At 36.3% G+C, this 14,715-nt stretch overlaps 2 protein-coding genes across 5 annotated transcripts; one reads left to right on the top strand and one right to left on the bottom strand.

The window, feature by feature from the left end:
* The first annotated feature begins 3,878 nt into the window (after window positions 1-3,878).
* On the top strand, window positions 3,879-10,445 carry LOC109431704 (tRNA (guanine(37)-N1)-methyltransferase). Of its 3 annotated transcripts, none has more exons than XR_009997859.1 (3): window positions 8,527-9,884; window positions 9,951-10,106; window positions 10,175-10,445. XR_009997859.1 is itself a non-coding variant. In XM_062852558.1 (3 exons), exons 1-3 carry the CDS (start codon window positions 8,534-8,536, stop codon window positions 10,349-10,351), a joined length of 1,677 nt encoding a protein of 558 aa, XP_062708542.1. In that variant the 5' UTR covers window positions 8,527-8,533; the 3' UTR covers window positions 10,352-10,445. The 3 variants fall into 3 exon arrangements, 1 of the variants encoding a protein (XP_062708542.1); XM_062852558.1 differs by having other exon boundaries at window positions 8,527-9,889; window positions 9,963-10,106; XR_009997858.1 differs by lacking the exons at window positions 8,527-9,884; window positions 10,175-10,445 and adding an exon at window positions 3,879-8,520 and having other exon boundaries at window positions 9,951-10,089.
* Window positions 10,446-10,942: 497 nt separating this feature from the next.
* On the bottom strand, window positions 10,943-12,875 carry LOC109431660 (uncharacterized). 2 transcript variants are annotated; one of them, XM_019707905.3, is made up of 3 exons: window positions 12,546-12,875; window positions 11,810-12,469; window positions 10,943-11,731 (listed from the first exon to the last, which is right to left on the bottom strand). In XM_019707905.3, the coding sequence occupies exons 2-3, from the start codon at window positions 12,453-12,455 to the stop codon at window positions 11,574-11,576; spliced, it is 804 nt and encodes a 267-aa protein (XP_019563450.2). In that variant the 5' UTR covers window positions 12,456-12,469; window positions 12,546-12,875; the 3' UTR covers window positions 10,943-11,573. The 2 variants fall into 2 exon arrangements, with proteins under 2 accessions (XP_019563450.2, XP_019563451.2); XM_019707906.3 differs by having other exon boundaries at window positions 12,570-12,875.
* Between the last annotated feature and the right edge of the window lie 1,840 nt (window positions 12,876-14,715).

The following is a 14,715-nucleotide window of genomic DNA, read 5'->3' as shown; positions in this document are numbered from 1 at the left end:
TGTTTCATTTATTTTTCCCCATTTCGCTGGCAGGAAGCTGCTATTGCCAAGCCGAAAATTTAACAAATAATGCGAAAATAAATGTTTAGACTAATTGTTATTCTCTGGCGAAACAAGAGACAAAAGGGCTATTATGAAACCCGGGCAGGCGTGGTCACAATATATAGAAATGTGAGAAAGACCGCATGATTTTACAATTAAAATTCAAATTACAACATTTAAAAGACAAAAAGTTACTTATTTTGTCAGCTTCAAAGATAAAAGAGAAAAATCAACTTATATATGAAAAATAACATTGCACCGATCCGAAACCAAAGAAATGTTCAAGCTCACTAATCGAAGCAGAACAAGAAATATTAAAGATTGATACCTTTGTCACAAGTCCTTATTTCCCACCCGAATTATAAGAGTGAACCAAGTGACAAATATTCATTATTCGCGTTATTATCATCCCGCCAAAAATATATGTAGAAGATTTGCAGACGTTCGTTTCAAACAAATCAAATCTCCGCACACGAGGACATTCAGCAACAAAAAAAAACATCTGAACTACAGTGACCCCACAATTTATGAATCGGCAAAAATGACCACAGTTTATGGATCACTCATTTGATCAACATGGTGATTCAGGAATAGTGTACAAAATTAAGGTGATTCATCGGTGTGGGGTCACTGTACAACTGAACGATTACGCAGCGCATTAGCAATAATGTCGTAACATCACGAGTGGAAGAAAATACTTGTATTTTGTCCCCGCCTCCCCTTAAAACATCAAGCACACAAAACTCAACAATTCAGCAAATTGTATCATAGCAGCATCTGAAGGCATCACGATATTGTACTAGGTTATGAAGTATAATTTTTATTGTAATTTTACTCGAAGACAACAAATGATAAAACTGTGAAAGGAAGAAAATCTATACAAAGTTTAGATGAAAAAATAAATAACAAAACATTTTTATTGATATGTTTTTTACACTTTTTTTTTTTTACTGTGCTTCGAAACTAAGCCATGACAGGGTGTTGCCTCTTTTTTTTAAATGTGATTCTCAACACTTTTATACGTCACTTTTGAACGAATTTCATGCATAAATAATGTCACGAAACTTTCAACATAAAAAGATTCTGGGACACGGTAAAGGCTGGGTATCGCGTAATTATAGTATCATACAGACCCAGCACCTAGAACAATTTTCATAAAATCCATCTCCCAGTTTTACACTGCACAGGCACCACCTGGTGAACTTGTTTCACGACACACTGAGTTGTGCAACATCCCCAGCAGAAGGCGCTAGTGTGAAACGTTGAACGCGAAGAAAACCTTGAACTAGGTATGTATTTATAAAATAATCGTTAGAAGCGTGGTTGATGAAAATGTTTCCTTATGTGGTGGAGCGGACCTGGTGTGATGGTTAGAACACGTGACTATCACTCCGAGGACCTGGGATCGAATCCCACTCCCGATAAACTCACAAAATGTGAGTTCTTCCTTCGGAAGGGAAGTAAAGCGTGGGTCTTGAGATGAACTAGCCCAGGGCTAAAAACCTCGTTAATACAGATAAAAAAAATGTTTCCATTGTAACGTCTATTTGTCTGTGGCGTAATAATGACCGCATTGAGGTCATTAGCATTTACCAGCTACTCCTGTACTTAACCTCCCCTCCACATAGGACCGGCCGGCGGGCTACGACCAACGTTGGAGAAGATCGGGTGGAAACATCGGTCGACTGACAGAGAAACATCGTGTAGGCTGACAGAGTACGGAAGGCCGACAAGTCTAAGAATCTATTCTTCAGGAGGGATCTTGGGAGGGATGTCAAATCATACCCAGGTAACCACTAAGCACTGTTGTAAACACTTGAAAGGCCATCTAGCAGCTTTTCAGTCTCAATAAGCTCTGCACAAGGTTTTCAAATGCTTATAGGCCCTGCAAACCATAAGCAGTAAAGTAGGTCGTATATAGGTATATATCGTTATCTTGTAGGGCTTGCAGGCCCTGTGCCTATAAGTCGAATAAGACGACTGTCAGTGCTGTTGGACGGCTTGGGTTACTTCAAACATATTTTCACCAAAGTTTCCAAATATCATGGATGACAGTGCAAACAACATTAATGAAAATTGTTTCATTTTGGAACATCAGTTTGATAATTTCTAGTTAAAACAACTATACAGTATAAAATATTTTCAAATGCGGTATGCAAGAAAGGCCCTACCTTCGATGGGTGGATTAATCTGCTTTGTGGCAGTTGCCAGCATCCGAGCGATGAAATCAAAACAAAAAAAGTGTTGCCGTTCAGGCGGCTGTTCACTCTTCGCTTCTCCATCTTTTCTTTCTGGGTTAGTTGTGTCCGCCGCCGGCCATTAAGGTGAATATTATCGTCGCACCACCAAATCGAAGTCGTCGCTAGAAGCACATGCGAAGTTGCAGCTGCGAAGTAAATTTGAATCTATTTTTTCTGTTGCGCATCATTAAGCTAATTAAGAGCAACAATATGCACTAATCCAAATTGAGTTGCGACATTTCTAAGTAAGTTAAAAATCAATTTTCGCACTTTCGGTCACTTCGTATTTCGACCAAAAGCATAATATTCACCTTAACCGCTCACGGATAAGTGGATAAATTTTGAACTACTTCGAATGCAAAAAATAATCATTCGAAGACAAGCAAACGAAGCAAACGTTTTGGCTTGGTGTACATGGTAGTGTGCATTTTCTATCGTTTTGCTGTCTTATAATTTGTTCGTTTATACCGCTTGCCAAGTAAAAACAAAAACAACGTGTTTGGCCATTCTCCCTCCAAATTTCGATCGAAGAGGACGTGTTGGAAAATATTCCCGAGTGTTAAGTTATCGCGGCGTTATAAATTGAATTTTTGATAAGCCTCACTATTTGACTGCGGTCAGGAGTGTTGGTCATTATTGATTACATACAGTGATTAGTGAAGATTGAAGTGATTAATCCTTAATTAACTTTTGAATCCACTGAACTTGCTTTGTTGTTGTGTGCTGACGGTAGGTATTCGTCTGGTTCTAGCGAGTGATCAAATGATCCTCGTTAGATGGACGAAAGTGATGATGAGAACGGGGGATTTTCTAGTCCCCTAGAGGATAACCAATCTATATCAGGATATGAATCAGCTACAGATGGTAATTTGCGCAGGAAAATGACAGATGACATGACAAACGGAAACGAACGAATCAAGAAACAGAAAATGGACTCCGGAACAAACAAACAGGACAAAAAATCGAAAGAAAAACAGAAGGACAAGAATAAAAATGGAAAACCGAATTCTGGTCTCTTCGGGGACTGGGAAAAAAACCGAGTTTTTAAAACATTTATCATAGAACCGAAAGATGAACAATCCAAACCACTTCACATAATGGAAATAGCTAGACTACTACACAACATCAAAATAACGTATCAGGAACTAGTTCAAGCCGGAAGAAACAGGTACAAAATTACATTTGCTAATCCCAGACATGCCGAACAACTAATCAACTCCAAGGTATTAACAGAAGATTTCAAATACAAAATCTATGTCCCTACCATGTACAAGGAAACCATAGGAATCGTAAAAGATATACCACCCTCAATCCCAGAATCTGAATTGTTAGCAAACCTTGAATCAGAAAGAATCAAAATCACAAAAATTGAAAGAATAATGAAGCTACAGAAGAAAGATCTAGTCCCAACATACTCAATCAGAATTTATGCAGAGGGGGAAAAACTTCCCCGCGAAGTACAAATCTACGGACAACCCAAGGAAGTGGAATGCTACATTTTTCCATTGAAATGCTGTGTAAAATGCGTCAGATATGGACACAAAACAAAAGCATGTAAGTCACCTAAAGTAAGATGCACCAACTGCTCGATGAAGGACATCAAGGACATGAATGTAATTCATTGAATATCAGTTGTTGGCATTGTAAGGAGGCACATAAAGCGTTTGACCCAGACTGTAAGGAAAGACAAAGACAAGATGACATAAGAAAGGCAATGGCTTACAATAAGCTAACTTTTATGGAAGCTGCTAAACTATACCCAGTTCAAAGACAAGTACAGTACAGACTCCAAGATAAGGCCGAATTTCCAGAACTAGATGAACCTGAAAACCAAGAACAAGATTTAATCGTGAATACAGAAAACCCCCAAAACCAAACCCTCAAAAACAAACCTCCAAACGTGATCAACCAAAAACAAGTCATTAACAAGAACACACCGCCAAACAATACCCAGACGAATAACAACAATAATAATGCTCCCTCAGAATACATAACAAAAACAGAACTTGAACAGATCGTCAACAAACTTAAGGTAGAAATTATTAAACAACTCAATGTAACTAAACTCATCAACAAAATAAAACAAATCCAAGAAACAATTGTTAACAACATTTCACAGGCTAATGAAACAAACAGTAAAACAAACAACCATCAACTTCTAATTGACATAAATAAACAACTTAACGAACTGGTCAATCCCGAGATTCTACAAAATTCTGAACCTCCCGACCGTAAATCCTGAAATGGCTGACTTCAGGAATTTAAACTTCCTCCAAAACAATATCAATAGCATTCGTCCAACTGCAAACCGGTCATTACTTTCTCATTTGCTACAATCACATAAAATAGACATTGCTTTCTTATCTGAAATTTGGTTAAAACCAAACGAAGATTTTAAATTTGCCGGATATAAGTTCCCAAAACGAACCCGTGACAATGGTTATGGGGGAGTGGGGTTCTTAATAAAAAACGAAATTGATTTTGAAATTTTGAAAATTCCTGATTTACATCCCATAGAAGCAATAGCTGTCAAAACTCTTAACACTTCTGTCCCATATTTACTTATTTCAATTTATATCCCCCCCAGTCCAATTAACAATAACCAAATTAAACATCCCTTAAAACTTCTTTTTGATTTCATTGATAAAGTAAATATAAGTACAGTTTTAGCTGGTGACTTTAATGCCCATCATCCAATCTGGAATAATGCTAACAAAATTTGCCCAAGAGGAGAACTTCTAATTGATTTGATAGACAATAAGGACATTACTTCAATAAATGATGGCTCACCTACAATGCTTAAACCACCTAACACTACTCCATCTGCAATAGACATTACATTCGTTTCATCTGATTTAGCCCCGAAAACCAGTTGGACGGTTTTGGATGAAGAAATTTGTGGAGACCACAAAATAATAATTTTCCAAATTCTTAATGCTGCAAAACACTTCAACTACCAAACAGTACTAGTAAATAACAAGAAAGCAATAGAAAATCTAAACCTGATCGATCCAAATTCTTTAAACACCCCAAATGAACTGATAACCTCTTTCAATCAAATAATAACAGATGCTAAATACAAACCCAACAAAAAGTTCCAACCAAAAAAGTGGTGGACTACTGAAATTCAAAATCTTCTTGTTGATAAAAACAAAAAACTTGTTGCATACTGTAAAAATTTAACTTTAGAAAACTTTCTAGCATTTAAAAAAGCAAGAACAATTTTAAAAGCTAAAATTCGTAAAGAGAAACGAAAAAGCTTTCATCAATTAACGGACTTATTGACCCCAGAATTAAATATCAAACAACTTTGGTCCACTGTGAAACTAATAAGTGGTGGATATTCAAATAAGAATAACATTAAATTGTTAAATGATCCAATTCTGTCATCTCAGTTTATGGACACAAATTTTCCAAACATAACAAACGAAGTTCAATATAATATTCAACCCACTGTAAATAAATTATCTATTAATTTTAATGAAGTTTTTAGTTATATTCGCTCAAAGAAAAACAGTTCAGCTCCTGGCCCTGATAACATTTCCTTTCTTATTCTTAAAAACCTTAACTTTGAATTACTACAACAAATAAGTTTAATTTGTAATAATGTTTTAACTTCTTTAACCATTCCTTTGGATTGGTTAAAAATTAAATGTGTTCCTATCCTAAAACCCGGTAAGCCTGAAAATTCTTCGGAATCGTATAGACCTATATGTTTAATCTCAACTTTTCTTAAAACTATAAATATGAAAATCAAAAAAGAACTAAATAAATATACAACAGAAAATGACATTATCCCTAAATATTCCTTTGGCTTTAAAAAGAAAACATCATCTGTAAATTGTGTAAATACCTTAGTTTCCTTAGTAAATAAAGCAAAGAGTGAGAGTAAAATAGTTTTAGTAACATTTCTGGACTTATCTAAAGCTTTTGATAATGTAAATATATCTAAACTACTTAATATTCTTAAAGATTATAATTACCCTCCGGAATTAGTGAATTGGCTGTATATATATTTAAAACAAAGGAATATTATCCTTACACTTAACGATGGTAGCACAATAGAAAGACAGACTAATAAGGGTCTTCCACAAGGTTGCCCATTATCACCAATCCTTTTTAACATATATACTTCGAAACTTCATTCTACTGAAATAGAGGGTATTCTTATTCAATTTGCAGATGATTTTGCTTTGGTAACCGAAGGTGATAATTTAACTATTGCCAGTAATAAAATGAACTCATCTCTTAACTTAATAAACTCTGAATTAATATCCTTGGGAATGAAAGTAAATTCAAATAAATCAGGTACAATATGCTTTTCCAATAATCCTCCCGATAACATTAATATTCATATAAACAATAATCCAATAGAAATCAAAGCTGTACATAAATATTTAGGTATCTGGATTGATCAAAAACTTAACTTCAAAACTCATATCACAGAAACTGTAAATAAGTGTAAACGAAAAATTAATATACTAAAAATGCTCAGCAGAAAAAAGGGTGGTTGCCATCCAGCTACTTTGCAAAAAATAAATAACTCAATTATTAGATCCGTTTTAGATTATGGTATTTCAGTTTATTCCTCCTCTAGTAAAACAGATTTCAATAGACTTGAAAAAGTTCAGAACTTATCCATACGAACTAGCTTCAGATTTTTACAATCAACCCCAATTCATGTAATATATGCAGAAGCAGGTGAACTCCCATTAAAATACAGAGCACAATATTTAACTTTCAAAGAAATCCTTAAAACTTTATTCTATAATAATAGTCCTACTGTAAATAAAATTAAAGACTTGATCAATTCAGATGTAATACCTAAATACACTTCTTATTTAGAAAAAGTTGCATCAATTAATAATTTTCACATTCTTCAATGCAAAGCTTCAATAGACGACACAATTACACTAGACGATCTAAACAAACTCATTATTAACCCGGTAATCAACAATTTAAATAAAAATACAACCCCCATATCAGTTCAAAAGTTGTTGGTACAATATTTACTTAGAGATAACTTTTCAACTCATTTTAAAATTTTTACAGATGGCTCTAAAACAATTCAAGGTGTAGGTTACGGTTTTTATGATGAGAAAAATAGAAAGTCTTTCAGCTTTAAACTTAGTCCAGCTTTTTCAATAATGAATGCAGAATTAGTAGCAATTATAGAAGCAATAGAATACGCAATTAGCATAAACCAACTTAAAATAGTAATTTTGACAGACTCACAAAGTAGTTGCCTCAATCTTCTCAACCCTAATACAGACAATTATTTAATAAATAAACTTTTTACATTGATTTACTACAATAATTTGGAAGAAATTGTTATACAATGGATTCCAGGACATGTAAATATATTGGGTAATGATAGAGCTGATGCAGCTGCTAAGTTAGGTGTAAATAGAACACAACAAGAAAACTATGCTCTTACTTTAGGAGACTGCCTGTTAAATTTTAAACATGAACTTTTAACTGAATGGACCAGAGAATATGAAATGTTATCTACAGAAAAAGGTATTAAACACTTTGAAATAATGGATAAAATAGAACTTAAACCATGGTTTTACAATATACAACTATCAACAACAGAAACCATAATAATCAATAGAATTCGAACTTTTCATACGGCTACCAAAGAAAGACTTGCACAATGGAAACTCATTAGATCAGACATTTGTACCACTTGCAATATCCAGGAAAATCTACACCATATCCTTTTTGATTGTGTTAGACTTTCAACAATTAGAAGTAAGTACCCTGTTCTCATTCAGAAACTTGAATTAAAAAATATATTAAAAAATAAAAAACTAGACCAGTATTTACAGTTGGCTGAATTCATCAATGAAGCAAAAGTTAGTGTTTGATTCTTGTAAATATTCCTTTTTATTATCATATTTAATTATCATTATTTAATCACTTTATCTGAATAATCACTGGAGTAGTTGGTATAGATTACACTTTCATGAAAACACTCAAATAGTTTTGTTCGCGTAACCGTCATTTTGAATAACTGATACAAACTTGACACTTGGCAAATATGGACCAAACAGGTCTGAGCCATTTAAAAGGGAGAGAAAAAAAAAAAAAAACGTGTTTGGCTCGTTTGTGCTCGCGTTTTTAGTTTTTCAGTTGATTTTTAATACTAAAAATAATAATTTTGGATTTAACGGGGTGATAAGTGTTCTAAATAGTGTATTACATCGTAACAAGTGCCACTTTCCACCACAATCAGGTAAACATTGTGAATGTTACTTCGCGGTTTGCAGAATCCGCTGAAGACGCCACCGTTGTTGACCTTCCGCTGGCGGCACTATTTTCGCAACATGTCTTGCCCGGAGTTGATTCCGCCGGCTGCCGTGCGCGGGTTGACCGTACTGGACAGAAGTGCCTTTGATAGGCGGGTGAATGCTCCCCAGCTAGTTGTTCCTAGGGAACTGGACTTCCAGAAAATATGCGTGGCAGTGAAAAAACTGCTGCTAAAGATGGAACGCTTCAAGCCGATTGTTTCCGGCGAATACAAAATAACTCTGCATCCTTTAGCAGTGAAGCGGTGGGAAGATTTGAAGGAAGCTGGCTTAGAGGATAAAGGGTTGAGCGAAAAGGATCTTGTCTGGGAAGAGATTCAATTGGGGTATGACAACTGGCGCTACGATGAGATATTGAAAGCGGTTTTGCCGGAAGATAAGGAAGCACTTACGGCGTTTTCGAAGGTGGGTCACGTTGTGCATTTGAACCTGAAGGAGCATTTGCTGCCGTACAAGGATCTTATTGGACAGGTCATCAAGGACAAGGTTGTGGGCTGTAGGACGGTCGTCAATAAACTGATGACGATAGACAACACCTATCGGAACTTCCAGATGGAATTACTGTGCGGAGATGAAGACTATCAGGTATCACTGAAAGAGAATGGGTGCATTTTTGAGTTTGATTTCTCGAAAGTGTATTGGAACTCGAGACTTTCGACGGAGCACTTGAGAGTTGTTGAAATGCTGAAGAAAGGCGACGTTCTGCTTGACGTGTACGCTGGAGTGGGACCGTTCAGCATACCAGCAGGCAAGAAAGGTTGCACCGTTCTAGCCAATGATCTGAATCCCGATTCGTACAACGCCTTGGTGCATAATTGTTCCAAGAATAAGGTACAGTCACGAGTTACGTGCTTGAATAAAAATGGGATCGACTTTATCAAAGATGAGATCAAGCAGTTCATCATTTCCAAAAGCCAAGACGATAACCACACAGGAAACACTCACATTACGATGAACCTTCCGGCATTGGCAGTGGAACATCTGGAGAACTATGTTGGGTTACTCCAAAATGAAGCAATCGAAATCAAACATTTTCCTTTGGTTCACGTCTATTGCTTCGCCAAAGGAGTAGAAGACAACAAACTTCTTGCCCGAAACTTGGTCGAGACAAACATGGGCATTCAACTAGGGGGCAATTTGAAAGAAATTGCATTCGTGAGAAACGTGGCTCCTAATAAAGACATGATGCGAGTTAGCTTCTACTTGACCAAGGAAGTTTTGTGCCAAGATCGTAGCCAACTGAAACGTGCACCGTCGGAGGCGGATAGCCAACCGGATTCCAAACGAAAATGTAACAACTAAATTGACGATCAACGAAGATATCTAATAACACTTTTTTTTCCTTTTCGCATTTCAGGTCCACCAGAAGAGTCAAAAGATGGGCAAACGGAACATCAAAAATCGCAATCAACAGAAGCAGACGGCCAAAAAAGTTAAAAATGTTTTCGCCGTCAATCAGGCCAAGAAAGGAAACGTTAAGAAAGCGAAAGAAGTGACATCAAAGCTGAAAAAGGTATTTTCTTGGCGTAATGCATCTACGTTTAATAAATTTATTGACTGAATGAAACACTTCCATTCCAGATCAACGTGCAGGATAAACGTGAAAAGGCAGACAAAAAGTTCCAGGATCTTCACGCGCAGATAGTGGCGAAAAAACCGGACAAGAAGCCCCTGCCGGCGAAACCTGCATCGCAGAAAAACAAAGCTCAAACCAACACCAAACAGGTCGAAGCGGGCTTCGATAAGATGCAGGTGTAGAATGAAGGAATCCCTGCCTAATATGATAAGTATCAAGTTTATTTATCTTCCTGTACCTATTTTGCTTAAGTATATGACGGTATAATTGTTCAAACTGTGTGTTCCAAGATTCCATTTTTGGTCAAAGGTGACAGCATATTACATTTACTATGTATAAAGATATGTACTTGAATGAATATTGAATTTGGCGAACTTCACTGATCTTTAAGAAAATCATTTCAGTTTCTTAAGAATTTCCACCAGAAAATCCTCCAGATTGTTTCATACTTTTCATCTTTTCATACAAACTCTATTCTGTCTGGAATTTGAAGATTTGGAGTGAACATTCATTCTTGCCAATTTGCCAATTTTTAGCCTAATGCTACGACTACACATGGCATTAGGAAAAAATCGGAAATTGTTATTGGATTCGCGAAGATTAACACTATCAGCACAGACTATCAGGGTGGCCACGGACTCGGGAAAAAGTCGGGAATTGAAATTCATCGGGGAAAAGTCGGGAGTTTTGTTTATGATCGGGAATTTTCTATTTAATTGAACATTTCTATTCATATATATGAATTTTCTATTCAATTGAACAAAAAATGTGTATACGGTTGGTCAAACCTAGCCACACTGCTGATCAATTTGCTCAGGTTTGTGCTATATTTAATCAATTGTGTAAACATTACGTAAATCGAAGCGAGTTGGCCGTTGGGCACACGATGTTTGACCAACAGTTTGATGGCTTCAGAATAAAAAGCCAAACCTGTTTTCAGCATTTTGCTCACTTCAAATCAACTTAACCTATTCTTTTCACTAAAAGTGCCTTGAATTCCGTAAGAAATTCTGCACGGAATTTTGTCACAAATAAATTCAAATACTGCCTACAGCAAATTTCACGACGCAATTTGTTCAGAAATACTGTTCGAATATTATCAAAGAATCACGTAGAATCATTCTTCAGTTCATCGAAAATCGATGATGCTCTGGAGTAACCATGGGAAGTAGAGGGTTGATACAAAATCGAGTTGCCTGCCTTAACCCCGGAGCGGTCGCGTCGTGTACTGGGTACACGCACCATGAAAAATGCTCGCATGTGGTACACAGCGTAAGCGGGGCGTCGCTGCAGGTAGTCAAAGACGCGACTACTCGAGGGTTAATTCTAAATTATAATTCATTTATTACAAATACCAGCCTTACAGTTAAAATAAGAACTATTTGAACACACTGAAGATAACCTTTAACAATCGCGACACCACAGATAATAGACGGTACCGTCATTTCGGGTTTCCTGGAGAATATGTAGGTGTCGCAACATTTGCAGTTTTACGTTCACCTTTTTGTCGATTAGCCGACCCATCTTCCGAGCAATGTCCCCTTGTGTGACGAATTTGATATCTGCAATGGAAAAGAATGTACAAACAATGAGTTTTTTCAACACTAGTTGCTATCGGTACCAACGTTTGAATTACTTACTTGGAAATGCTGACTGCTGTTGGTTGAAAATCTTCCACAGGGCCAGGTCCTGCTGGTTCGTTACGGCTTTCTTGTTCTTGTATAGCAAGGAGTACTTCTCCTCGAAACAGGGCACGATAACCGATTGCATGAATGCCACCAGCTCGTCCAGGTTCTCGCGGCCTCGCATATACTTGGGAATTTGATCGAACTCTTCGTGGGTGATATTGAAGTTGAAATCCACAAACGACAGGCATCGAGGTTTCATTTTCGTAACGAAGGGCGATTTTTGATAATCGGCGAGAAACATTTTATCCGCGATTGTCTTTTTGGCGGAATCGACGGGGTTTGTCTGCCCGTTCTGTTCCCGCAGTACGTGCTTCCTCTGGTGATTGTCGTCCTTCAACTGTTCCATCAAATGAATAACAAGCATTTGGTTGCGCTGCATTTTCCTGACAACGTCGACATATTTCGGACCGAGTTCGCTGCGGAATTTGTCCAACGACAGTTTTGCCTTGTGGAATGCACTAGTCGTATCGAGACATTGTCTGTTCAGTTCGTTCATCTCAAGAACAATGTCGGGCTTACAGGCCTGAAGTTCGAAGAAAGTTTCTAATCGATGAAGTAGCTGCACTTGCCTTTCTAGTAGAGTTGTTATATTTTCCATTTTGTAAGCGTTACCTGATGATGAAAAAGAAAAAAAAACAAATCAGTCAAATTAACTCATTTCAATAAATAAATTAGTAAATTAGATTACCTACTATTGAATCAAACAACCTACAAACGGTCAAAACTGTGAATATGAATTCTGAGCGTTGTATATAGATGATTATTGGATTTGATATGTGTCGCGAGACACGTTCGTGCTTTCTGTTTTGATACTTTTTTGCGCTTCATAGAGTTTTTGGCTTCATGTAGCACTCATACCAACACATTAACCCAAGCACCCCAGTGTGTTGAATTTAAATGTGAGAATAAATACCTTATACGTAGATAGGGCTTTGGCCTTAGGTTTTTGGGACGAAGTAAAACAGGATGAAATAGGACTTAGGTAGGGTCTGGGACCATTCGGGCAGGGGGCCTATTTTGATTGCAATCATTAGTATCCACATCAGACCGAATATACCTCTGCGTCTCACATAGGCGTAAATGGACCAAATTCCTGGCCATAAGCAGAGCCGTAGCGTGGGGTTGGCCAGGTTGGCCCCCGCCAAGGGCGCCAACCTCAGAGGGGCGCCGAAAAGGCCTAAGGCTAGAAGGAAACTGGATGATGCTAATTATAATTATTATGTTTTATAAAGAACACTTTACCAGATGAGTTGACATTCGTGTTCAATCGGATGTTGCTTATGTTTTCTGGAATGTTGTCAAGATTTCACTGTTTATAATATTTGAGATTGATAATATATTTTTTTTTTCATTTTTCAGTATTTTCAAAAACTCAGATTCCTCTAGTTTATTCTAAGCATTTACCATGATATGAGCAGGGAGTTTATCTACTATTTTATTTTGAGAAACCATTTTCAAAATTCTAGTTTCTTTCTAAAAATTCCTAAACATTCTCACTGAGGATGGTTTGAGATTACTTCCGAGGGTTTTCTTCGCATTCATTGAAGTATTTATTTTATTCCTTTAGAAATTCAGGAAGTTAAGTAGAATGTTTTTCAGGAATAAGTCAAACGATTCCTCCTGATATTTCTCTAAAGATTTTATTAGATAATTGAACCTTAGTTATGTCAAAGTTTCAGCAAATATTCTTACAAAAAATCTTTCAGTGATAAATTTGTAAATTTTCTTGAAGGATAGCCTCAGAAATTCCTCCTACTTCTATTTCACATTTTTTTTCCTGGGTTTCTCCTGGAAAATATTAAAAAAGGTTCATTATAAATTTTCCAGAATTGTCTTCAGAAATCTTCCTAAGAAGATTCCTGCAAAAATATCTACAAGGTTAACTTTGAAACCCTTCAGTAATTTGTACAGAAAACCCTGCAGATTTCTTTCGAAATTCCTGCAGGGATTTCTTCAGCAATGCCTTTAAGCATTCGTTCAGAAATTCTTCCTGTTATTTTTTTAGAAAATATTTTATAGATTTCTTTAGTAAATAATTTGACCAAATATTTTTTCAAAAAGTGTTCTATAGATTCCTTCAGAAAAAAGGCAACGACAACATTAGAGCTTGGAAAATCTTCAAAAATTGTTCCATGTTCACTAGAGATCCAAACATTTCTGGTAGAATTTCCATGGAAAACATTTTATGAATTTCATAATAAATTGCTTCAGAAAACCGTAAATATAGAATTTCTTCAGACATCACTAGGTTTTCCGTTTGGAAATCTACCATTGATTTGTAACAAAATTTCTTTAAAGAATTCGATTGAAAGCTTCCATGGATTCCTTCAAAAATTTCTCTGGGATTTCTTCATAAAATTTTCTACGGATTTTTTGTAGAAAATCCTCAAGAGATTCTTTAAGAAACTTTTACCGGGATTCCTTCAAAAATTTCAGCAGTATTTCCGAAATTCTTCCAGGGGTTCTCCACGAATTCCTACAGGCATTCCTTCATATATTTCTTTACAAACTACTACAGAAATTCCTGTAAGAATTATTACATGAATTCCGTTGGAAATTCTTGCTGAAATGTCTCCTGGATTTTCAGATAAACCGGATATTCCAGCAGAATTCCTTCAGAGATTCCTGCATAATTTTGTTTAGTAATACCAGCAGGAATTATTGCACAGATTTCAACAAAAGCTCATATAGAAATTTCTTCGGGAATACCTCGACAGCAGAACCAGCTGTATAGCAGTTTCTTAAGCTAAACCTTGCTTTAGAGTGGTATATTGCATCCTACAGCAAAAATGTATGTTGGGTTATCCTGTCTATAGCTTGTCTAATGATTAATGAAAAGTTTGTCACAGATCTTCTGT

Source organism: Aedes albopictus, chromosome 2 (assembly GCF_035046485.1).
Source record: "Aedes albopictus strain Foshan chromosome 2, AalbF5, whole genome shotgun sequence".
Taxonomy (NCBI): Eukaryota; Metazoa; Arthropoda; class Insecta; order Diptera; family Culicidae; genus Aedes; species Aedes albopictus.
The sequence above is the reverse complement of the archived record's forward strand: the minus strand, read 5'-3'. Positions and strand labels throughout refer to the sequence as shown.